The following is a 10,181-nucleotide window of genomic DNA, read 5'->3' as shown; positions in this document are numbered from 1 at the left end:
GAGTGCTCTGCCAGCGAAAATGGGCTCTCGATCTCTGTTTTCATCTGGAATTGCCTCCTGCAACTCTCTGCCAGTAAAAACAGGCTGGTCCTTTGTTGTTTCCAGAGCGGCCCTGCAGGCCGGATCTAAGCACCCTACAAGCTGAATCTGGCCCACGGGCCTTGATGACATCCCTGTTCTATTCAGTATGATCTCCTTCTTGATGTACAAAGTGATACCATCCTCAAGAATGTCATTAACCAATCCTTCTGTAGATAATGACACAATCAGAATATCCAGTAATTCTATTATGTTCACAATGTCTGCAATCTCCTTTAAAAACAACATCTCAAGCCTTTATCTTGATTTGGTGGTTTCTAGCATTAGCACTTTATTTATTTATTACAGTTATTTATGTTCTTCCCCCAAATACTAGAATTTCCAAAAAACTCAAAAGTAAATTGTGCCAAGTAGAGTTGTAAGAAATATGAGAAGCAGGAAAGTAATGACAGTTTTGACCTCCTCACACTGTTGCTAATTTCTGTGAGTGCTTAATTTGTACATGTGTTTCTTATCAACTTTATGCTTAGTTGTTGAGCCTGGCAGATTTCATCAGGGGAGCTTCTCCACACATGTGTACAATTATGTCATCTGGGAACATTTTTCCATTGTTCCAACATTGTCCAATTGACTATTTCTATAGAGAGATTTGCCTTATACAAGCTAGTAAAGTACAACATCTTCCCAGGGCCCTACAAATCTAAGTTTATTTGACTCTTATCAGTTTCACTTATATTTGCATTTCAGTTCACGGAGAGGTAAAAGAGAAATCTTTGAAAGTTAAGGATGCAAATGACCTTTATTCCTTCTACTATATATGGAGAATATCCTTGTTGCTCTGTTTGTTGGATGCTATTGTATTCTTTCCTTAATTCTATTCAGTCAACTTTTTTTTTCTGAGGTGATATAAGGAGTTCTTCAGCTGTAACTGGCAGCCAAAGATTTTATTTCAAGCTGTTGCTGCATTGCATACCGGTATCATGGGAATACAAGCATCAGCATGGTCAAAAGCTGACATGGTTTTCCACTATTTGAAAGACTTTACTGCTGGCTATACTCAACTCCTTGCTGACTTACTGTAATGATGGCAAATAGAGAAAACCCATTTCGCACCAGCAATTGTCACTGCAGGGGTAAAAGCATTTGACTGCTTTGCATGTAAAGGACATTTGGCTCCTCCCAATTTCCAGCTGTTGTCCACTGCACCAGCATATAAAGAGGAGCCCAAAATCAGAATACAAGGCACAAAACCCATGATCTGTCATGCTAACACAGTGAGTCCTGAAATAGTAGAATTATCCTAGAATTAAGGTGAGAAGAAGAAGGAGAAAGGAGGAAAGGGAGAGAGGAGGAATGAGAAGGAGAGGGAGAGAAATTGAGATGGAGAAGACAGCATTAATAATCTGGTGGTTCTGTGCATTAAATACGTTCCATCTATATATATGGTTCCAATTTTTGAACTGATCTGACATGGCCAGAACAGACCAGGACAATACTGAGGTAATATTGAAATTTTTAATTTGAAGCTTTGGTGGGAACTCAGCCCCTTTTGGGACAACATAAATTGCTGCTAGAATAAAGCTGCATTGTCCTGACTTTCTTCACCATGCTCTGTTTTTTTGGCTGGCAGGTGGTTTGCAATATGGAAAAGAGCACAGCAAATCTGTGTAAATCATAGCCCACGGTGAAATTGGGGCTATCAGGTTGTTCTGGCAATGCTACCAATAACTAATGAATAAGAGGTCTGGGACTTACATCCATCATTCAGCTTTTTCCCTTCCTGCTGCAGCCATTGTTATGGCAGTCACATGGGCATTCCTACTGGCAAACTGATAGCTCACACCTTGCTATAAGAAGAGTGAGTGGGAAGCATGAGTTCACATTCAAGGCAGACACACAAAGCAGACAATATGCCATGGATTCCTGTTCACTGCCTATCTCCCCAATGAACAGCTTTCCACGAAAAGAGAAACAGCAGCAAAGATGAAATGCAGTCTGGAGAACCTTGCTGTTGTGATAGTCCTGCTGATGGAAAATCTATCCTGAAATCTTTTTGGCATGAGAGAAAATCTGAGTTCTCCAAGTCTGCATGGTAAGATGCCAACCAAGACAAGGGGAAAAAGTTAAAAGATGCTAACTTTAGATGAGATAAAATTAGTCCTTTTATTGGGTCATCTCCTAACATGAGAACATATGAACATCCACAAGCAGAATTGAAACAAGGAAGAACAGAAAAGGTTTTTGACAAATGGGACTCTTTAATGCTATCTTGTAAATTGAATATTTGTAACAAACGAGGAAGAAAACAGCTTCCAGTCTCAGGAATAATTTAATACTTGCATTTTCTCACACATGTTGTCTTCTTGTTAGGGAGCATAGCTCTAGAACAGGGCTGTCAAACTTGCGGTCCGTCAGTCAGATGCCGGCCATGCCCACACCCAGTTTCGCAAAAGGGGAAAAAATTGTCATGTGACGCCACTATGACACTGTGAGTTTGACCCCTGCTTTAGAACATCCCAAATTTTCAGAACTGATGTGAATTCTGGAGCTCTTAACACAATAGGAAGCTACCAGGTTGAGGAAAGGATATAAGGATACAACATCTGTAGTTCTTACTTTGATTACTGAGAATCTTTAGTAGTATAAATACAAAAAAGATTTTGCATTTGTAGGAAGTAATATCTGAAATTCTTGTGCAATATTATTTCTGAGATCTCCCTTAGGAAATGATAGACTGGTTGAAACATGTAAGCAGTATAAATCTTATCTGGAAAACAGATAAGATGTGATCAAGACTCAGCTTGAGATCTTTTTTTCTAATCCAAAAGTGAATATTATAATATGGAGCAAGTTCAGAATACTTTCAACAATCATATATTCATGACAGTACTAGGAAGGAAGGAAGGAAGGAAGGAAGGAAGGAAGGAAGGAAGGAAGGAAGGAAGGAAGGAAGGAAGGAAGGAAGGAAGTTAGTTTAAGCAATATTTGAGACATTATACTAACCACTGGATATCATTCCTGCTCTCAGATTAATAATTGTTTTCTGGATGCTAGCAATCAGCCTAGCTTTGATCATAACCTACCTGCAGTGTTAGTTGTTGTTTTGTCCCTAAAGGTACTGCTATCCTCTTTAAAGCCCTTAATCAACTAGAATTATCTAGTTTCTTGATATAAAAAACTAGACTCCATTTCCAAATCACCACATGAGTTCAACTGGATCAGAATTATGGGGAGAGAAAATGTCACCTATTCTTCACTTCAAAAGCAAAATATCTTGAGTCAGCATGACAACAGCATTTCTATTTTAGATGGAAATGCTTACAAAACGTACAAATAAAGCAACAGAGAAGTAACATTTGATCAGTCTCATTTACGTATGCAAGTTTATAGTGCCCTATCCATCTCCTAGATCAGGGCTGTCAACTCGCGGCCCGCAGCCCAGATGCATCTCGCACTGGTCATGCCCATGCTCAGTTTAGTGAAGGGGGAAAAAGTCCTGATATGTCACGTGATGCCGCCATGACAACATAAGTTTGACACCCCTGTCCTAGATATTCCAGGTATAGTCAATTATGTTTAGGCTTTGGTCTGGGAGAAAAAAAGGAATACGTCTAATTTTTAGTGTATGTGTACAGGTTTGGACAGAATCAGAGGTGGTATTCAGCAGGTTCTGACCAGTTCTGGAGAACCGGTAGTGGAAATTTTGAGTATTTTGGAGAACTGGAAAATACCACCTCTGGCTGGCCCCAGAGTGGGGAGGAAATGGAGATTTTACAGTATCCTTCCCCTGCCATGCCCACCAAGCCACGCCCACCAAGCCATGTTACGCCCACCAAGCCACGCCCACAGAACTGGTAGTAAAAAAATTTGAATCCACCACTGGACAGAATGCACCCAATTGCTCAGTATTAGGTACTGAAAAAATGTGGGGATTTTCAAGTTTTATACAGTATTCAAGAGAAACTTTCCTTCCTACATCACTTCATTTAATTTGTGCAGTGTGGTGCAAAAAAAAAAAAAATCAACCTACAAGTTTTAGTTGGAGCTAACACAAAAAGGTAACCTCATCTGTATAGCTGGACTTGTCAATTGGTAAAACCAAACTGTCAATATGTGTAATGCCTCTGCTATTACACTTGATCAAGATATTCAGCTGAATACACTGGATTGGATGGAGGCTTAGCCATTCTTTCCTGCAGGACCAATAAAAAAGGTTTTTATTTTATTTTATTGTTTATTTAAAACATTTACTATAGCAGCCCATCATCTAATCAAATGAACAGCTGCAACCAAAAGTTAAAACAACATATAAAATCATATTAAAACTATAAAAATTAAACAGATTAAAACCACAGAATGTTAAGAACAACAGACTGCTGGCACTAAGTCAAATGCCCAACATGCAGTTATCCAATGTTATCCAGTGCTTGGGGGAAAAAGGCAGGCCTTCAAAGCTTTACTGAAGGCTAAAAGGGTGGAGACCTGCCAAACTTCAAGGGGCAGAGTGTTCCATAGGGTTGGGCTGCCACAGAAAAGGCATGCTTTTTATCTCCCATCAGATGGCAACATTTAGAGAAAGAGACTTAAGAGTGTGCTCACCCTATCTGACCTTGTAGGACAGATATCCTTAGGGAAAGGCAATACCATGTGCCATAGAGGGTGTTAAAGTGATGACCAGCACCTTGAATTGCACCCACTGCAGGTCACACAACAAAAATATTACATGGTCAAAGTTATGGGCCCCTACTGCTGCATTCTGGACCCATTGAAATTTCTGGGTAGTCTTCAAGGGTAGAGCGCATTGCAGTAATCCATCTTCATCCCAATTCCAAAAACATTGTCTAAGATTGAACAACCTTTTTTTTTCTGGTATCTTTGCCAGTGTCTTCTGGAACTGCTCTGAATCTGAACCAAAATCCTTTTTCTCTCAATTGTTCAAATCTTCTTCCATCTCCTAAATTGTTGTTGTTTCTTTGTCCCTTCTAAAAGAACACTGGAGACGAAAGGTACATTAAGGACTACTCATCTAAGCAAAACCAAAAGAGCCATGTAGCATCTGAAATACTATCATTCATTTTGGAATAAACCGTAATGGAAATTCTGAGAATTTGCCATACCTGTACTTCTTCCACAGATTCAGCAGTTTGTCTAGTTTGCGGCTCTTCCTCCTGTGACTTTGTTCCTTTCTAAGGAACTTCATAAGTTTTTTCCTAGGATCTTCCGAATAATTGATGTCAGACTGACTAATCTGAGATTATGTGCATCTATCTTCTTTTTCTTTTTTTAACATAGTGGAATGAGGTGGGTGGGAGGGCTTACCGCATACATCAACAAGACTTTCATCTTCTCTGCACTTAAAAGTCCACACCTGGTGAAAAAAATATCCTCCTCCCTTTCTAAAGTTAGCTGTTAGCTGTGTCCACCCACTCTTCATTGACAGTGTCTTGTGTAATTAAATATAAAGCTCTGAAAGGTGGGTTCTGTGTAGCATCATGAATTTTTCCACCTATCCATACTTTGCCTAGAGGAAAAAAGCTGGCACTTCTTAGTTTGATTCCTAAGAAAATGGTGAAATTCCACTGTCCCTCTCTTTTTCTCTGTCATGCAATCAACTCCTCGCAAATTTTCATGTTAATATTTTTTTAAAATCCAGATTATGATCACTGAAGAACTGTAATATTTAGCAATAGCAATAGCCTTAGACTTATATACCACTTCATAGTGCTTTACAACCGTCTCTAAATGGTTTACAGAGCCAGCATATTGCCACCAACAATCTGGGTCCTTGTTTATTTTATTCACCCATTTCATATAAATATTGATGCTGCTATTGTGTTCAAAGCAGCTGGTTAAATAGTTCTGTGAGATAAAGATCTGATCTTTGTCATTCATACAGACAGTCATTATTTACCCCATTAATTGCTCTTGGAGCAGCAGAAGCTCCATCATTGGCCACATTTTTATAAGTCTAGGTTTTAGAGCGAGATCCTTTCAAGAGGATTGGTGAGTATCTGGTTGAGAACAGTGTTATCAGTAGGACTGAAGAAGCAGTAGAGCATAACTAAAATGTATAAATCTAAAATAATAAGCATGGCTGAAAGTGCAGGACAATTTATTATGTAATAGCTTATTGACCTAAACTGGAATATACAGGAATCTGATAACTGTAAATAAGTTTTTATTTGCTTCCAGGTTATTTCCTACTGCAGGAAGATTTATAGTCAAAACAATTGATTCTCCAACACACATGCATGGACCACACACAATTCTTTCACTTTCAGTAATTGACATTTTGAAGGGAAAAAAACCCACAATTTGTAAGCAAGTTATTGTCACAAGTTTCAGCAAATACAAAAAAGAAAAAGTGAATGGTAACTATTTGCTCACAAATCATCAATTCATGGTAGTTACTCTCATTTCTTTGAAGAAGGGCACTGTGTGCATGTTAAGCAGTAGTAGCAGTGCTGCTATTTTGGTTGACACAAACACTGTTCTCAAATTAAAATCCATAAGGCTGGACTTGCCTATATAGAGCAGGGCAATCATTTCAGCCAATCCTGGGGGAGAGGGGATCAGTGGCTATTTCCTGAATGTTTCTACAGTAATGGAATTTAACTGGAACAAATACAATGTTCTGCATTTGGATAAGAAGCATGTAAGAGAGTAATATAAGATGGGAATCTGACTTGGCAGTAGTATATGTGAAAAGGATCTTGGTGACCACAAGTTGTACATGTTGTACATGAGTCAGCAACGTGATACAGCCGCAAAAAAGCCAAATGCTATGTTAGGGTAGGATATGTAGTGTTTTTCCTTCTCTTCTAAAAGACCTCTTGTTGAATTATAGTGTTTGGAGGTGAGAGAAGAGGGAGGGACCATGCGCTCCTAGCTGAGTCAAATGTTGTGTTGCAAAGAAACTAGATTCACTGTCAACAAATATGAAAAAAAAGCATTGCCTTGAGCCAGCTTGGTTTTTTACAGCGTATTTTCCAGAATGATTGCATCAGCCACCTCCCTGCAGCAAAGCCTGCAAAGCTAATGTACTCTCCCACTACATAAACCGCTCCAGTAAATTGTCATTGTGTACATTGGAATTGGTTGCATTCTTCATTGCCATTTAAGAAGCCTGAAAGTACAACACTGGGGTTTGTTTGCATTTACCAGAAGAAGACAAGTCTGCTTGCTGGTTTGCCTGTCTCTCAAATACACCTTCCCTCACACACAACATAAATGAACCGCTTGCCTTGGAGCAAATGTTGCTACTAGCCTTCTAGACAAAATAGGCTACTTGTTACATCCTATCCAAGATTCAACTGAGTGACTGCTGGAATGTAGGCATTGACAGAAACCCAAGCCAATGTTGGGAATGACTGAATCCTATTTACAACATTTATGGCTTCTGCTATGAAGTCTCTTATTCCCCCCCCCCCCCGCCCCCGTGCCTGAAAAGATGCCAGCAGGGGGCGGCAGGGCACAAAATCCAGGGGTTCCCCGACAGAGTTTGGGAAAGCGATGCCACGTAGAAGGCCAAGATCTCCCCCCCCCCCACTCCCTTTGGTCCTACTTCGCCCAATCTCTACCACAGGCCTGAGTAGCAGAATGCGAGGGGGATGTTTGTATTTTAAAGCAGCCTTCCACAGTACGGTACCCGCTACATGCCTTCTGCGTTCGTTTCCGTAGTTGAGGATTATGGGGGTTGTAGTCCAAGGTATTCATCCGGATGGACGAGATTATTATAAAGGCGGAGGCGGAGTATGCGCCCGCGCCAGTGTGTGGCGGCGGCGTGGAGCGGAGGAAAGAAGGCAACATTTGTCAGGGGTGGAGAAGAAGGCTTTGAACTGCCCACCCCTCTTCTTTATATGACACACGCCGAGCCAGTCAGATGCTTTGCGCTTGAACTCGCAGGAGGTCCACCGGCCCCAGATAGCCGAGTCAAGATCGAGCCACGCTGGGCACCCTTATACCAAGGCGCTGCGGGCAGTGCCTAGCGATCCACAGGCTGATCTTTAGGTAGGAGGAAGAGGCCAAAGAAAACAACGATCTGTTTTGCTAACCTTTTACGGAGTTAAGCTTTTCTTGCAGGGAAAAAAAAACCCTCTTGGATCCGTTGCAAGATTGGATGAGGCTAAGGATGGGCACAGTTGAGAGCTAAAACCTACCCCTCTGCGTGTGTTGTTTGTGTGGCACGTAGGTGTTACTAGGTCTGGGTTTTTCTCCCGGTGTGACTGTCCATGGTACTGTTTCAAGGTGAGATAAGCGATGCATGCTTGCCTTTCCCCCACCTTCCTTTTTTTCCTAACCCGCCTTCCGAGGTTTGTGCGTTGAGCTGTCAGTTGTTCGCGCTCTCCAGGCTCGGGCATCCAGATCGGCACGTTTCGCCGCGAACGAATGTGGTTCCTGGTTTTATGCGCGCGCACGCAGACGGAGCCAGGCGCCCCCTATGCACGCGCCCCGAACCGGGGGTGGGGGCTTTCCTTCGCCCCGGATCGGTTCCCCTCATAAATCCACCCACCCACCCAGCCCCACCCGTGAAGGGCGTTTTACCCCTTTTCTGTAGCTTATTGCCCGAGCGTGCCGGATAGGTATATAGGGTTTCCCTTGCCGCGTGGACTGCAGCGCCCAGCGGGGAAGAAGGTTAGCCCTTCCCCGAAGTCTTGCTCCGCACCGCAAATCCAGACTCGGCGCCGCAGCCCCTCCCCGGAGCTCCGCGGCGTGGCTAGACTGAGATGCAAGAACGTTCCAATCAGCAAGGGGGGCGGGGATGCCTGGACCGAGCCGACGACGCGGGGAAGGCGGGACCTCTCCGCTGCCGCCTCCCCCCCCCCACACACCTCCCTCCTTTCCCTCTTCGAAGCCGCGACCAAAACTTTTGACTAAAGTCGGTGGCGCTCGACCCCCAGAGCGGAGAGTGGGAATCGAAGGTGGGCTTGACACGCGTGCGGACGCTTCGCCCCGACGCGCGGAGGGCTTGGGAAAGGGAGTAGCGAGAGCTGCTGGCAGCGAGATCTGATGCAACTTTCTCGCTGAGCCGGGGAAGGGGGGGAAGCCACCTTGACAACGCGCCTGGAGAGAGCCCGCGCGAGGCGCCCGAGCAGCATGGCCAGGGTAAGCGGTGTCAGCGGCGCAAATCAACGATCCCCCGAGGCTGTCTGGGGAACCTCTCTGGCCGTGCCAGATTAAAAAAAAAACAAAAGCGGCGGCGTGGATTGTACACTGGGGTGAGAGTGGCGTCCGGCATCTTGCGCCTAGCGGGAGAAGAAAACGTGCCGCTAGAAACCCTGAGGCGAAGCGTAAGAGCTGCCAGCGCTTCCTTCGGCCTCCGGCGCTGTGCATTTGCTGCTGTCATTGGCCCTAAGGTGCCAGGTGGAATTGCCTTTCAGTCTGGGAGAGGATGGCTGCGGTAACCCGGGACCCGAGACTAAGGCTTTCTCGGAGCCTTTAGACGCCGGGATGGGAAGCAGCCTCGCGGCGGCGGGGGAAAATGCTGTTGTTTAGGGGCGTGGTCACTCGCCACTCAGGGGGGTCTCTACTGTATGATATGGAGGGTGGGGCCCTCGCCTGCGCCTCGTCCCGCGGCCAGAGCTGTGGGGGGGCTGTAATTTTCCACCTCGTCATGTGTGGGAGGACGTGGAACCTCTCCCACGTGGCAGCTGATGTAACCCCCGCTTCCCACTCATCGTGCTTTTTAAAGGTTGGGCATCCTCTCCTGTCAGGTGTTCAGGATCCATTGTTCTGGATCAATATTTATCCCCTTTGGGATATTTCTCAAACCGTTGGCTAGTAGCATAAAGTATGGAATTAGCTGAAGGGTTAATTTAGCAGAATAAGGGCTGACTCTTGTCAGTGGTTCCTTTTTTTCCCCTCATAGGACACTGGGTGTGTGTGTGTGTGTGTGTGTGTATATATATATACATATATACACACACAAAATTATGTATTTGGATTCCATCCTTCCCGCTTATGGAAGAGCGGTAATTCCCAAGATCTTCTCAGTCTAAGTAGGTGATGCATAGTGTTTATGGATCACCTGCTTAGATTGAGAAGATCTTGCTAAAAGGAATTACCGCTCTTCCATAAGGGAAGGATGGGGCCCAAGCATAAATCTCCAGGAAACAAACTGCATAGTTTAAGAGCAACCTTAA

The 10,181-nt window shown here is 43.8% G+C and overlaps 1 protein-coding gene across 8 annotated transcripts in view; it reads left to right on the top strand.

Annotated features, from left to right (window-relative positions):
* The first annotated feature begins 7,535 nt into the window (after nt 1-7,535).
* The window catches only part of SLC6A9 (solute carrier family 6 member 9), a 59,397-nt gene continuing 56,751 nt past the window's right edge, over nt 7,536-10,181 (top strand). The window contains exon 1 of one of the 8 annotated variants that reach the window (XM_034414888.3): nt 7,536-8,049. Coding sequence is in view for 1 of the 8 variants with exons in the window: in XM_034414891.3 (XP_034270782.2) it covers nt 9,136-9,144 (9 nt within the window). In the remaining 7 variants the exon portion in view is untranslated. Of the gene's footprint in view, nt 8,050-8,592; nt 9,145-10,181 lie in introns of those variants that run through there. The other 7 variants (XM_034414893.3, XM_087889645.1, XM_034414887.3 and 4 more) reach the window with 7 other exon arrangements.

This window comes from Pantherophis guttatus, chromosome 3, assembly GCF_059756535.1.
Source record: "Pantherophis guttatus breed Tessera chromosome 3, ASM5975653v1, whole genome shotgun sequence".
Taxonomy (NCBI): domain Eukaryota; kingdom Metazoa; phylum Chordata; class Lepidosauria; order Squamata; family Colubridae; genus Pantherophis; species Pantherophis guttatus.
This window is presented reverse-complemented; position numbering and strand designations above follow the sequence as displayed.